The 15,221-nt window shown below is 43.9% G+C and overlaps 1 protein-coding gene across 1 annotated transcript in view; it reads left to right on the forward strand.

Moving 5' to 3' along the window:
* The first annotated feature begins 9,538 nt into the window (after window positions 1-9,538).
* The window catches only part of IL15RA (interleukin 15 receptor subunit alpha), a 44,075-nt gene continuing 38,392 nt past the window's right edge, over window positions 9,539-15,221 (forward strand). Inside the window, exon 1 of the mRNA XM_066592114.1 lies at window positions 9,539-9,790. Within this exon, the coding sequence (XP_066448211.1) occupies window positions 9,700-9,790 (91 nt within the window). The 5' untranslated portion in view covers window positions 9,539-9,699. The remainder of the gene's footprint in view (window positions 9,791-15,221) is intronic.

Consider the following 15,221-nt stretch of genomic DNA (forward strand, 5'->3'; position numbering starts at 1 on the left):
CCGACAAAATAAGGTAATGAAGCTCAACCATACTAATGCGCAGTGGCCAATAATTGTGAGTCTGGTGGCCGCAGCTGGTGGGTATAGTTTGGCGGTGTACAGCCAGCTACTGTTTTTCTACATGCAACCTGTTTATCTATTTAACACAAATATGTAATCAGAATTAACCCCAGAATATACATACCGCATCAAAACCAAGCTTTTAACATGAATGCAGTACCAGAACCAAGGTCAACATGTAAATACAGCACCAGAACCACAAACTATATTCCTTTTCAGGCCAGTTTCAGAGATGAATAATATGGGCATATTTTTACATTCATAATACAGATGACTGTACTGACCCAAGCTTACTGCATCATAAAGGCGCATCATAAGAGTTTAATTACATGGGAAACATAAACTGGTATCGTACTTTCAAACCTGTGATTTCTATAAGAGTGCGATCTGTTTTAATAAAAAGTTGCACTTGCATCGCTGCACTTGCAATTTTCACACACGTGAAAACCATGTGTGAAAGTTGCCCATTCCCTATGAGTGCAAAAATGCATTACATCACAGTTGTGTAAAACTCATATATACATGTAAGCGCTATGTGATTTTTTTTTTCCCTGCTGCCATATGGAAGAATGGTCGATTGTTTAACAGAATCGCCCAAAAATAGGACATGCCCAAATTTTCCTCTCGCATCGCTTCTTCTTGCAAAACAAAAATTACACATGTAAATGTACCTATTAAAAACAATGTGTTCTTTTCCCATGTGATTTGAGGGCAAATCGCAGCATATAGAAATTGTGTGGGAAATCACCTGTGTAAATATACCCTAATGCTAGTGCTTCTAGAAAGCCCAATATTCCAACCATACAGTGACAATATGGAAGTAGGTACTAGCACCAGGTACTAGACTGGTGCTCTGAAGATCATATAAGTAACATAGCAACATAGTATGTTAGGCTGAAAGAAGACACCATCCAGTTCAGCCTGTTTCCACCCCCACCCCCCTTGCTGATCCAGAGGAATACAACACCCCCCTACCCGCCAATGCAGCAGAAGCCAATTTAGCCCATTTGGGGGAAAAATTCCTACCCGACTCCATAATGGCAGTTAGAATTACTGGATCAATGTTTACAAGGTCCTACCTGACTCCAAGACCTGGATTAGAAACCCCACTGGTTATTTAATGTCTATATCCTGCAATATTGTAGCGCTCTAGAAAGTCATCTAGCTTCCTCTTAAACTCGTATCTTTTCCATTCAGCCCACAACCTATAAAGATTTCTTCCAGACCCCTTTGTCCTCCTACACAGGAATAATACGTTTTTTGAACCCTCACATAATAATAATGCATAGTGTTGTGCCCACTACAAAGTAATAGTGCCCCCTTAATAGAATTCCTCCCCCCTTAATAGAAATAGTACTCCCTTACTAGTAATAGTGCACTCCAGTTCCCTCTTAATAGCAATTATGCCCCATGTGCCTCATTACTGGTAATAGTAATAGTGGCCCTAACTGCCTCCTAAGTAGTAACTGTGCTCCCTGAATATTAATAGTGTCTCAAGTGCCCCCTTAATAGTAACTGTGCCCTCAAAATGGTAAAAAGCCCCCCCCCCCTCCAATGGCCCTTTAGCAGTAATAGTTCCTCCTTAAAAGTAATAGTTCCCCCTTAATAGTAATTACGCCCCCAAGTACCCTCTTAGTACTATATGTTTCTCTTAATATTAGTAGATGTGCCATATGCAATAAAAATTAAAAAAAACCTATCCATGACAGGTGCAGACTCCTCTTGTGGTTCAGCACAAGCGACACGATGTAGCGATGTCATTGCGCCATTCCTTGAGATGCTGAAGGTCTTTGCTACGCTCTCTATACACCTGCAGCCCACATAGGAGGCAGCAGTATGCCTACATTCACTTGAATGGGGCTATGTAGAAGTTCCCTGCACAGCAGATGGCTGGACTGCTGGCAAGCAAGGAAAATCAGTGAAGGGGACACAGCTTTAAATCAGCTCTGTGGCCCCTTCATTCTGCGAATTGGTGCATGTACAAGAGATACCCACCAATCATTAAGTGATGGCATATCTTAGTGATATACTATCATTTTATGAGATGGGAATACCCTTTTAAAAACGGAACTTATTTGAGGAGTTAGGGCGAGCACCCACTGGCGTTTTTTTACCTGCGTTTTGCGTTTTGCGTTTTTCCTGCACAGGCATAGAGATAACATGTGTTCCTGTCCACTGGCGTTTTTTTTGCGTTGCGTTTGCGTTTTTAACATAGGAGCTGTCAGTTGCATATGTGTCCTTATTTTTCTCCATGGAAATTAATGGAAAAGCCGCGAAAACGCCGCGAAAAACGCAGCGGAAAGCGGGCGGAAAAACCGCGGGAAACGCCAGTGGGTGCTCGCCCTAAGGATGTAGAAATTCTTGTTTTTGTTCTTTGTCACTCCATTCTGAGAGCCATAACTATTTTCCATCAACATAGCTATCTGAGGGCTTTTATTTTTAATTTTTTTTGCTGAACATTAACTAATTGATTAACATTTAGGAGAGGATAGGAATAATGACAACTTGACCATAGTTCTTTGCTTTTTCTTTAGGGTTTCTTTAACATCTTTCTCAGTGCAATAGAATTAACATGTTACTTTTATTTTGCAGGTTCTTATGATTACGATATCCTTAATCTACAGTTCTGTCTACTGTCAAACCAGGCATGTGCTATGGTTGCTATTGACTACAGCATCAAATGGGTTAAACAGCCCGAATGTGACAAGCCATTCTTGTCTGAGGTTTAAGTTTTGTAATTCTGACTCACATCTGGTAGCGACCAGCTCCAAGTTTTGAGTGAGTCAGAATTACAAAACTTAACCTCAGACAAGAATGGCACTATGCCCGGAAGCTGTCTTTCAAAATGTGTTTATTAGTTTTCTATATCGACAAGACAAATTTAGAATGGATACAACAAAATACTTGCGTTACAGGGAAATAAGATAATGAATGATATAGCGAACTGTCTCTGAGGTCGTATGTTCTTTTCTTACATCATGGCAAGTATATACTTAACAAAACTGAGTAAACATTAATCAACGGAAAGACTTATAATCTAATGGACCTCTAGTTCCCCGGAGAACCGCCAGCAGGCCTCGTAAATGGGAGTCAGATAGAGAGATAAAATCAAGAGGCGTATGCCCTATAGCGATCTCCAGGAAATAGAGAAACCATCCACGTCTAATTGAACTGTAGACATGAAGTCCACCAAATCAATGCCGGTAGTATTAACAGGAAAAAAACAAAGAGGACGAAGACACAACACAGAGGGGGAAAAAAAGGAAAAAGAGACACTAGTGGGGAGAAAAAACTCAGAAGAGAAAGAGGGAAAGAGCAGGGGGTGGAGGAGATTAGCAGGCACTCAACCTCCTGGGAGTGATTACGTACTTAGGTAAGTGAGTAAGTAGGTAAGCAAGCGTAGGGCGTCATCCACAGGCACATGGGTGGAACAGCATGGTGTCGCCTACAACGATCCATCAGCAAGCCATTTAGAGAACGTAGAAGATCCCTTGAAATCTATCCAAACCTCCTAAGTGGTGTAGGTGCTGGTTGATTGCAAACTATTCTCAAGATTGGGATCGCTCCCCTCTGTCTCCAGTGTTGGGAGATAATATGACGCATAGCCATAATGAAATGTCTCAAAAGGCCCTTTTTGGCCTGGGAGATAGAGCCTGTCAACATGGAGAGGAGAGCGATCTCGGGGTCAAGACCAAAGGGGACCTGCACACTGCACCATACAGCCTGGTGACATCACCCCAGAGAGAAGCAATTAGTGGGCAACTCCACCATACATGGATCATGGAGCCTTCCTTGGAACAGCACCTCCAGCATTCATCTGGTACCACAGGGAAGATTCTGTGAAGTTTGTCCAGGGTTCTGTACCATTGTGACACTATTTTGTAGTTTAGTTCCTGCGCCTTAATTGATATAGACATCTTATGGGATAAGATGTAGGACTTGTTCCAGAGCTCTTCGGAGAATCGTCTGCCAAGTGCCTCCTCTCATCTCGCCTCCCAGAGCAAACGGTCTCCACTTATCTTCTTGCTGATCAACAACCTGTACAGCAGGAATATCACATGGGGTGGGGAAGCAGGGGCAACGCAGAGTTCCTCGAATGGGGTGAGATGCGCTCTTAATCATGCAGGGGCTCTGAGAGATCCTACGTAGTTTCTCACCTGGAAATATTGCATCCTGGCTCCTTGCTTTAATCTGTGACCACCCCTTAAATCGTTTAACGGGCATATGCCCCCAGGACGCTGGACATTCTGAACTCGAGGAAGGGGACTGTTTGGTAGGAAAGATAATTCACCTAATTACATTGTGGGAGGGATCTGAGGGTTTCCTGTTACTGGTGTAAAGGGATCAGGTACCGAAGCCACTCATTTGCCTCGCACCACGCGCCTCCAAGCCTGGAGCAAACCCAAAGCAAGGGGTGAAGCTCCCTGACATCCCCAGTCCACCATCTCTAGTCCACCCCACCCAAAAAGCGCCCAACTCACCCAAGCCTTCTCGTTTGCGCGGTGCAGTATGTCTAAAATGCAATTTCCAATTGCTGCCTTATGGTACAACTCAATGTCCAGGAGCTCCACCCCTGACTTTTTAGGACAAGTGAGATTCTTGTGGTTTATTCTAGGTGAGAAACCTCTCCACACGAACCTCACCATGGACCTCTGCAATTGGGTGAAAAAGTGTCTAGGAAAATCGCAAGGCATTATCTGGAAGACATATAGGATTCTAGGGAGAATGTTTATCTTTAGGGCATAGTTAAGCTCGTAAATGTCTGTTGGATTGGCCGGGATTTGAATGCCTAAAGACTTTAGAGAATCCTCCTTCCAATAAAAGGGATATAACTGGCATAGCCTAATGGCCTCAGAGACTGGTATAGATATATTGAGGATTTCTGATTTTTGGAATTCATTTAAAAAAATTGCTGAGCTTTCTGTATCTGGTCAGTTGTGAAATAATCCCAGGTAAAGGGACCAGGGTATCGTGACATACAGCAGCAAATCATCAGCAAAAATAAAGTCCACATCTCCGCCCCCACCCTACGTCGGGGTTGCCTTCCAGGGCAACTGCCAATGGTTCCATTATTAGGATATATAGTATCTGGGAGAGGGGACAACCCTGTCTAGTGCCGTTATATTATTCCGTCTGTTGCGTTTTCTATATCGTCAAGTTGCGTCAGGATGTTAGAAATTTTCAAGGACTGGTCTTGTAGAATGCAATGGTGTTCAGTGAACTGAGACTGGAGCTGTATTTGCGCTTCCTCAGATTCTTCAACTCTATGACCTATATGCTTGATTTCTGCCTGTAACGCTTCTATTGCTGGAATTTGTGAGCTAGTAACTTTTGACAGTAAGGCATCAATCTCGTTTCTTGTGAGAATGCTTCTCAAATGAGCCTTTCAATCCCAGTCATCATCATCATCTGTAGCTTCTACTGCAGCTGCTCTTGTGAGCCTGCGGTCTGCTGGGCCCTTTATTTTAAGGGATTTGGAGGCTGGAGAAGGGGGATCCAGAGATTCTCCAGGGTCCTCGTAGGATTGGGCTTCTGAGGTTGTGAGGGGCATCTCTCTCCTTATTAACTTGGAGTTGGGACTAGGGAGGTGATTCTCCCACTTGTCCTGCTGGAACCAGTGATGTATACTCTTCCCCCTCCACAATCTGGGATCCTGGGATGACACAAGCCGACTTATGTGACTGCTGGATGCAGAATGCTGAAGTCCCAGGGGCCAGAGAGTAGAGGGCCCGCCACCAGTGCTCTCACTGGGGAGCTCACTGACCTGTGGAGGGCTTGAATAGGCCTCCTGGTGTCCCAGTTCAGTGGGCGGCCTTCCCGTAATGGCACCAGCAGGAGCAGGAGGGGCCTGCTTCAGGTGTTTCTTTAGGCTGCTGCTGTGCCTCTGTGGCAGCAGTGAGGAGCTCCTCAGCTCCCGGAGGTCTGGGGAGTGGTGACAAGTGTTCCGGAGTGGAGGAGGCTGCTGAAAAGCCGCGGCCAAAGTCCCGGCACCAGGTGGAGACAAAGCCCCCTTCCCCCTGGTTTTGCCTGATGCTTTCAAGGTCCTATGGAATCTGAAATAACAAGCTGCATAAGAAGCATAGTTTCTAGAAAGTATATACATAGTTGAAACTATCTAAAATAGAGGCTAAAAATAGTAATCTTAACCACTATTACTGTAGATTGGCGACACAGGCAGAGCAGCTGTGATAATAGCACGGCAGTCCTTGGGAACTGCTATTGTGGTGCAGGGCAGAAAGGGCTTAGCAACCGGTCTATGGGGGTAAGTTATCAATGGCTTTGCATCTTTTTTTGTACAATTTGCATCTCTTTTCTTTTTTCTCTTTTCGTTTCATACTTATCATACTTTTACAGATTCAGATGCTTTTACACCATGCTTTTACACTCCAGCAGTTTTGTGTTTTAACATGGTGGCATAGTTTGGATGGAGTAATTGTTTTAACCATGTTTATCATTTGCAACTTTTTTGAAAAGTCCCAACAGTTTTGCACTAGCTGCCACTGCAGTACTGAGCTGGCTCTACTTCTGGCAGGCAGAGCTGAAGTCCTTTTTTACGATTCCCATTTTACTTTCACCAGTTCAAAATGTAACTTAATTATCAAACTATAAACTCAGACAATGTTTGATAAAATTGTTGCATTTTGTGCTCTTAGGGAAATAACACAAGGGAAAAACTGTAAATAAAACACTTTATAAAACTACAATATAAATCTTTAAAAATATAGAACTTATAAAAATATAACACTTTATAAAAATACAACTACAGGATTCCCATAAAGAGTTAGTGCATTTGGATGGATGGGCTGCTCTGTGGACCTTGGTTAGTTGGTATCACTGGGACAGAAAGTGAAAATGTTGCTGGCAATGGTCTTATACATGTCTGGATTCCTTTATTTCAGTGCTGGGCGCTGACATACTAATTATATGTACTATTTGTGTGCAGATGGGCTGCGAGAGGGACAGCTCCGCCAACCAATCAACATTTGTCGTTGCACATGTATCGTGGCTCCTCCTTTTGGGAGGCGCTGTGTATACTTTTGGTCTAGTCTGTGAAGACAGAAGTTTAACCCCTTAATGACATGGCCTATTTTGGAGTTGAGGACCAAGCGATTTTTTGGTATTTTTCCATCTCCATTTTTCAAAAGCCATAACTTTTTTATTTTTCCGTGGACGCGGCCGTATAAGGGCTTGTTTTTTGCGTGGCGATCTGTAGTTTTTATCGGCGCCACTTTTGGGTATATAGACAATATCGTAAAAAATTTTTATTTTTTTTTTAATGATAACAGGGAGAGAAAACGCATCAATTCTGCCATAGATTTTAATTTTTTTTTACAGCGTTAATCATGCAGCATAAATGACACACTAAATTTTTTCTGCGGGTCGGTATGGTAACAACGATACCAAAATTGTTAAATTTTTTTAGTTTTTACACTTTTTTGCAATAAAACCCCCTTTTTTTTGGAAATCTTTTTTTTTTCTCTATAGCTGCATTCAAAGTCATGTAACTTTTTTATTTTTCTATGTATGGAGCTCTTTAAGGGCTTATTTTTTGCGAGACGAGCTGTAGTTTTTATTGGTACCATTTTGGGAAATGTACGGCTTTTTTGATCACTTTTATTGCATTTTTTGTGAGGCAAAATGCTAAAAATTAGCATTTTGCCTCTGTTTTTTAGCGTTTTTTTTACGCTTTTTGTCGTACAAAATAAAAAGCATGTTCAACTTTTTGTACACGTCGTTATGGACGCGTCAATATCCAATATGTGGGGTTTTAGTTTTTTTCCCTTTTTTTATGCTAATATTAGAAAAAGCATAAAAAAGGGGTTTTTTACATTTTTTTTTTACATTTTTCTTTTTTTTACACTTTTCTTTTTTTTATACTATTTGAGTCCCTCTGAGGGACTTACATCACTGTGCCTATGATCGCTGTCATAAGGCATGGCAGAGCTACTGCTCTGCCATGCCTTATCGCTTGTACAGCGATTATAGGCACAGGCAATACAGGACGCCAGTGTCTGGCATCCTGTTGCCATGGTGACAGGCCGGGCTCTCGCGATAACATCGCGAGTTCCGGCCGGAGACACACAGGGATCGCGATCCCTCTGTGAACTCTTTCCCTGCCGCGATCTACTTAGATCGCGGCAGGGAAGGGGTTAACAGCGGCGGGCGCATCTCCGATGTCCCCCCGCTGTTGGAGCGGGACGCCGGCTGTGACTGACAGCCGGCTCCCGCTGCAGGATAGCGCGGGATCTTATGTGATCCCGTGCTATCTCCAGGACGTACCAGTACGTCCTTTTGCGGGAAGTACCAGGCTCCCAGGACGTAACGGTACGTCCTGGAGCGGGAAGGGGTTAAAGGCGGTCTGGGTCCGATTTATGGATTTCTGTCTGTAGTTGCTCTGAACCTGTCTGGTATTCCCAGCCAGTTCTGAGTCTTCAGCCAAGCTAAGTTTGCGGCACATACACTTTACGTCTCTTTCACATGGGCGACGGCGATATCGCCGCGAGAAAATCGCAGTGATATTGCATTGGTGTTCTGTGTGATCCTGCTGCGTTTTTTCGGCGATATTGCAATTTTATGTTGCCACAAAGTCATGCAGCTTTGTAGCTCTCTTTTGCCACGATTTTTTTCTCTCTCGCAATGTAGCAGCCTCCAAAACATTGCTAATGTGAAGGAACCCATAGGAAAGCATCAGCTTCACATATATGTGATTTGTAGCACTGTTGCATCGTGAGAAAATCGCACAATTTTGTTGCCCGCGTGAAACCATCCTTAACACTTTGCAGCCCTGATCAGTGTCATCTATTTTCAGCTTCTATTCTCTGTTTCCATCTAGGGAGAGTCAAGTTTGCCCTACGTTCCTGTGGTGGAGCTGTCCTTGTTGGGACAATCATCCCACTTTTAGGCAAGGTTCCCTTACTTTGAGGGTTTTGGCCGGCTGCACACGATCGGGTTGGATCCCAGTTGCGGGATCCCGAAGCGGAATCCGACCATGTGCCCGGCCGGTGATCCGGTGTACCTGTCGGTTGTCCTCTTTCTTCTGTACTGTGGATGGTACAGTAACGTAACAATCAGATTTCAGCTGTTCTTGATTACCATAGTTAGAAAACAAAAGTAGTAATTTTATTGGTTGCCTTCATGAACACCTCCACTTTATATCTGCACAATGTAGGTGCCCAGTGAGGATTTGGTTTTCATAAAACGTTTGACTAAGCTGACTATGCACTGAGATGTATAATGCTTTCCTCATTTCCCAAAGAGTACTTCATATCTTTTTATCTTCCACAAGTTGGATTCGTAGATACCTTAGCCTTAAAATACTAAAGAGTGAATATACATTTAGGACTGTAGTAAATTCAGACCAGTCTGTCTTAAAAGGCGTATCTCCCATGTGACAGATTGCACAGCAGTACACAGCGTTCTTGTTTTAATTGAAAGTGAAAGTATGCATTCCCCACCCATCACTTTTGGCTCTGCAGACTATAAGCTCCACACTCCATGGCTTGCAGTGCAGTAAAACATGCCTTCTCTCTAGAGGGCCCGACTAGCAAAGAGAAGGACATGTATGTAGATGTGTAGTCCCTTGTGGCTAGGGCTCTGTAGGGCACTACAGGCTCCAAACCAGGTGTGTGGCTGTGTCTGATGGCCAGGGCCCTGATCACAGCACTCACTACTGTCCTGCTGATGAAGGTGATCATCCTCCAGTTGACCGTCTCTGCTTCTAGTAACCGAGGTAAGATTTGTAGTTTGAAATTTGGATTATTCTTGCAGATGTGTTGCTGCCAACCTGCTGTCTGTACTGTATGTGTACTGCTCCATTACCGAGCTCTTTTGGCTATTATCATGTTTGTTATTACTAAGTGTTTACACCCGCTGCTGGCAAGCATAAACTATTTAACTAGAACCAGAAGTATTTTTGCACTTTATGATGATACCGAAATATCCAAGAAAGTTGTATTGGACTACAGAAAAAATATAAACAAAGAAAGTAACAAAAAAATTGTTATTAATGTTTCTATTGCAGTCAGATTGCTGAAGTCAATCAGAAAGCTTTGTGTTTATAGATTCGGGGTATTTTTCTAAATATTTAGATAAGTTAAAAAGTATTTTTGAGGACGTTCACGTTACTTATATATTGGATACCTATAGAAATTTTATGAGCTATAGGGATTGCATATATGACTGCAGAAGTGTTTTCATAATGCAGAGTCCCTGCAGTTCTGCCTGATATCATCGCACCCCCCCCCCCCCCCACCTTACCTAGCCCACCCCCACACAGGTGGTTTTTTCTACGTTTAACGCTTCGTTTTCAGCGCAGCACTAAACACTGTCAATCGCTACCATCGATTTCAATGGGGCTACTCAGACAAGCGTTAAAAGGCAACCTTTTAAACGTTACTTTGTAAAGCGTTGCCTGTCCTATTTTCATGCGTTTCTGCGTTTTAAAAGGCGATGCTTTGCCCATTGAAATGAATGGGATGCGTTTTTTTTAGCGCTGCTGTAAACGCAGTAGAATGTGGTTACCGCGTTTTTGACTGCCTTTTTTTCAGTTCTGGCATTATCAGCTGACTTGGCTGCATTTATAACTGTCCTGAAAACGCAGTCAGACGCTGTCAAAAATGCATGTCAACGCAGCTGAAAACACATTTTGTTCAAGCGCCTGTGTGGGACTGGCCTAAAGGGAACAATAAGAATATTAGCAACATATGAGGAAATTGACATTTGTACAATGGCTAATCTATATAGGAAGGTGTAGGGGCTTGTTTCCATTAGCTCAGTTAAGCATTTCCGTGTTTCTGTTCCATTTGAGGAACAGAGTAATGAAAATAAAATCGGAATTAAACGTTTCAGTTTTGTTCCCCATTGATTTAATTAAAAACAGAGATATTTCCATTAAATTCTGTTAACATTTCATTTCAGTTTTTCGAATGGAACAAACAAAGCAGTCATCTCTGCTATTTGTTTCATTTAAAAACCGGAAAAGGAACATAATTAAACAGAAATAATGGAAATATTTCCATTTTTAATGAAAACCTATGGAAATGAATGGGGAACAAAACATTTTTATTTCCGTTTCTCGGCTCCTTAAATGGAGTCAACGCCAGTGGAAACGAGCCCCAGCTCTGGTTTGGAGCAGACATCTATGATTGAGAAAGGCAGACATGTGGACAACTGTATTCCTTGCCATTGCCACTGGAGCCCATGACTAAAATGTGCATCTTCATTAGGGTGCTTTCAAATGGGTGAAATTTTGCCACATTACGTGCTGTAATGTGCAGAAAATTCTTCGCCAAAATGTCACATACCTCGGTGGCGATGTTGATGCAGAACTGATGAAGACTTCAAGCAAGTGCCTGGGAGCTTCAGGGGAGAAGATGCGTTGGAGATGACAGCGCCCCTTAGGTTTTTGCAGCTACGGCTTAGATTAGGGCTTTGACAGTAGGACTTCCTACTGTCAAAGTTGCATCACACCACACGAAAACTGTGTTTTTGTGTGATGTGATGCAACAGAGAGGAAGGCTCCATAGGGAAACATGGGCTACAAAACATCGCAGGTCGCGTGCATATCGCAAAACCCTTGAGGTTTTTGACTCACAATGTTGCAGGCTACAAAACATTGCTAACGTGAAGGATCCATTGGAAAGCATGGGCTTCGCCTACTGGCAATTTGTAGCGTTGACACAACGCAAGAAAATCACGCGTCTTTGTTGCCTGTGTAAAACAGGCCTAAGGCTAATGTCACACGGGCGTGAAATTCGGCCCAATATTACGCTGGCCAACATGCAATGGGTCCGCGGATGCGAGGTGTTTTTGTGTTAGAACCACCTTGCATCACTTCGGGTAAGTAGGGTCGGGGAGTGTTTCCTATTGTTTTCAATGGGAAACTTTGTATCCACCTAGCATGTGGCGCAATGCTTTGTTGGCCCCATTGAAAATAATGGCCGATGCGAGGGCACGCCAAAAGAATGCAGTTGATATACGTACAATATTTGTGTGTCTCACAATGCACAAATCTCGCGCAAGATTCGCAGCTGTATGAAAGCAGCCTAAATATGGGTTGTATCACACAGTGGTTCTAGGGACAACACTGCAGTTTTTTGAGCCAAAGCCAGAAGTGGATTCAAGAGAAGTAGGGAATTTAAAGGAATGACTTCTATTTCTTCTTCCTGCTGGATACACCGCTGGTTTTTGGTCAATAAAGCTAACTTCACACGGGTGACCTTGATATGGGGCTGTGAATCCCACCCCAATATCGCTCTCGCCATCCATGTGAAATCCCTGAGGATGCAAGGTGTTTTCATGTGCAAACAGCCTCACAGTACTTTGGGGGGTAAGGGAATCCCCCCGCTGTGGCTGACAATCCAGCATCACGTGCACCTAGCACATGGTGCGATGCTACCGCCAACCCCATTGAAAACAATGGGGCTTTGATGCGGAATCATGCAGCATGATAGAACATGCCGCGATTTGTTTGCTGATTAGCATCATGCTGCCATGCGGGAAAACATTGCTTATGTATATGACCCCATGCAAAAGAATGGCATTCATATTTGTGCATCTCGCAACGCATAAACTCACACGATTTTAGCCGGCATTACTGCATGAAAAACTGCAGCAGAAGTTTAAAAAAAACACTGAGGCATATTTACTTAGACCAGCGTTTCATGTGTGGGTCTAAGTAAACTAGCGTCAGGCATACTGATAAGTCTATTAAGAGGGGCAAGTCTCTTAATACATTTTTTCTCATGTTGCGGTATCTCTGTGTGCCAGAGGTAAACCTGTGCCAATTACAAGCTGGTGCAGGTACTGCTATAATGTATGCCAGTTTCTGGCATACTTCATAGTAAATGTGACAAGCCATGTGCAGCCACACCCCCTTTCCAGAAAAAAAATATTGCTGTTTGGTGTACAAGTTGCAAAAGTTACAGTTTTGGCACGTGCATCAAAATTGTGACTTTTGTATAGCAGAAAGCTGGCGTACATGCTGTAATATATATATATATATATATATATATATATATATATATATGCCACACTGTGTGTGAAGTCACCAGGGCGGATTTGCCACGGTTGTGCCGCAGCAGCTACGCCCGCGGCCGCTAATCTCGGGATTAGCCAGCCACGTGGACGAGGTTTCTCAGAAACCTCGTCCACACGGGACGGCTAATCCGCAGCGGTAAATCTGGTTGAAACCGTGGCTGCGGCGGCCGCAGCCGCGGTTCCCGAAGATTGAGCATGTCTGTTTACTTTCGTTTTTTTGTTTATTTATGTCATGGCCGCACTCTCCTCTATGGGAGAGCCGGCCGCAATGGAAAAGCAAGCGGCCGGGCCGCTTCAAAGCCGCCGCGGCTTAAACCGCGGCGGTTCTTCCGGCGGAAGTCTCGCAGTTTTTGCTGCGGCCAAACCACGAGATTTCCGACGGGAATATGCCCCGTGTGAACCCTGCCTAATTTCTTCAAAAGAAATGGAAAGGAAACAGTTTCTGGTGTTGATGCCACCTTGTGAGGAGCGGTGTTGTTTAAAAGAAACAAGATTGCATTTGAAAGCTTGCTTTGATATTTGGAGACCATGCTCACTTCAGATCAGCGTTTTGGGCGGTGATTCATACACAGTCTCGCTATAAAATAGAGCGGGGAATTTAAAAAAAGGCAGAGTCACACTGCGCATGACATAGTGTGTGAGATACGCGGTCATGCGCAGGGCACTCGCTGTCCAGACGTCGGCTCTGCCGGCTCACGCAGACCGGTAAAACGTTGTGGGAGAAATAGGGGAAGTCTTATCTTTTCTCACCCGTACCATTAACGGGCGAGAATCCTGATAGTGAAAACGAAACCATTGAAATCAATGTTTCCGTTTTGTCCCGTTATGTGGCCGTGGTTATCATGGCCGGATAACATGACAAAAACATGGCCATGTGTTTAAGCCCTAAAGTGCTCTATTCGTCTGCATATCCCTAAATGTTCAGTACTGCTGTAAGGGTTTATTCACAAGGGCGTAAATACACAGCTTATTATGCACATGTATTTTTGGTGCATCTTATGCGCCAAAATAACCCATATTAAACTAAGTTACCCATTGAAATCATTGGGAACATTTTCTTTTTACGCTTCTACAAAAAACCCGCAATATACAATACGCATATCTCAGTCACAAAAATACACTGGGTATTTACGTGCTGAGATAGGCAAATGGCCATGTGAATGAGGCCTTAGGGCTCCTTCACACTGCCGAGTGCGATATCCGACCGTGAATCACAGCCAAATATCGCGCTCCCCACCATGTGAAAGCCCCATGGATGTGAGGCGTTTTCATGTCAAAACAGCCCCGCATCACTGCAGGGATGAAGGAAATCCTCTGCCGCGGCTGTCACATTGCTTTCAACGGGGTTGGTACTGCTACCGCCGGCTCAATTGAGAACAATGGGCGATATCGCAGAAAGGTAAAACATGCTGTGATGTGTTTCTCACATAGAATCACGGTGTCATGCAGGAAAACATCACTCATGTGAATGAACCCATTCAAAAGAATGGGTATCATATTTGTGCGAGATTCGTGCATCTCGCAATGCACAAATCTCGCGCAATTTTCTCGCCAGTGTGAAGGCAGCCTAAGGCCTTATGTACACAGCAGGTCCGGATTCCAGATGCAGAATCCCACATGGAATCCGGCCCTGACCGCAGCGGGTGACCCTGCGTACCTGTCGTCTTCTTCGCCAGCGTCAGCGTAGGCATGTGTTCTTCCGGATTCTCTGTCCTGCGGATTGTCCGCATGGCTCACTGTCATACATGTGCAGTACAGATATTTTTTTTAAACTCCTGCTTTTCTCGCAGAATCTGTGGCCCATCAGCAATGTTAGCTGCGAACAGGCCGCGGGTTGGACTGCTTCAATTGACTTAGATGGAAGTCGCCCATGCGACAACCGCAGGAAACTGGAGCATGCTGCGATTTTTCATGCACGAGTGGAAACAAAATTGGTTTCTGCTCATGTGCATTAAGAATCCTTTTTCCATAGCATGCTATGGAGGGTTATTGCTACGGAACTCGGAGGTGGACGCCAGCCCCGAATTCCGAAGCAAAATCCACCCGTGTGCATGAGGAATCAGTTTGTCAAAAAATGTAATTACAAATTCTACCAGGGAAGAGGACTGTGGTGCATGGGGGTA

Source organism: Eleutherodactylus coqui, chromosome 2 (genome assembly GCF_035609145.1).
Source record: "Eleutherodactylus coqui strain aEleCoq1 chromosome 2, aEleCoq1.hap1, whole genome shotgun sequence".
NCBI lineage: Eukaryota > Metazoa > Chordata > Amphibia > Anura > Eleutherodactylidae > Eleutherodactylus > Eleutherodactylus coqui.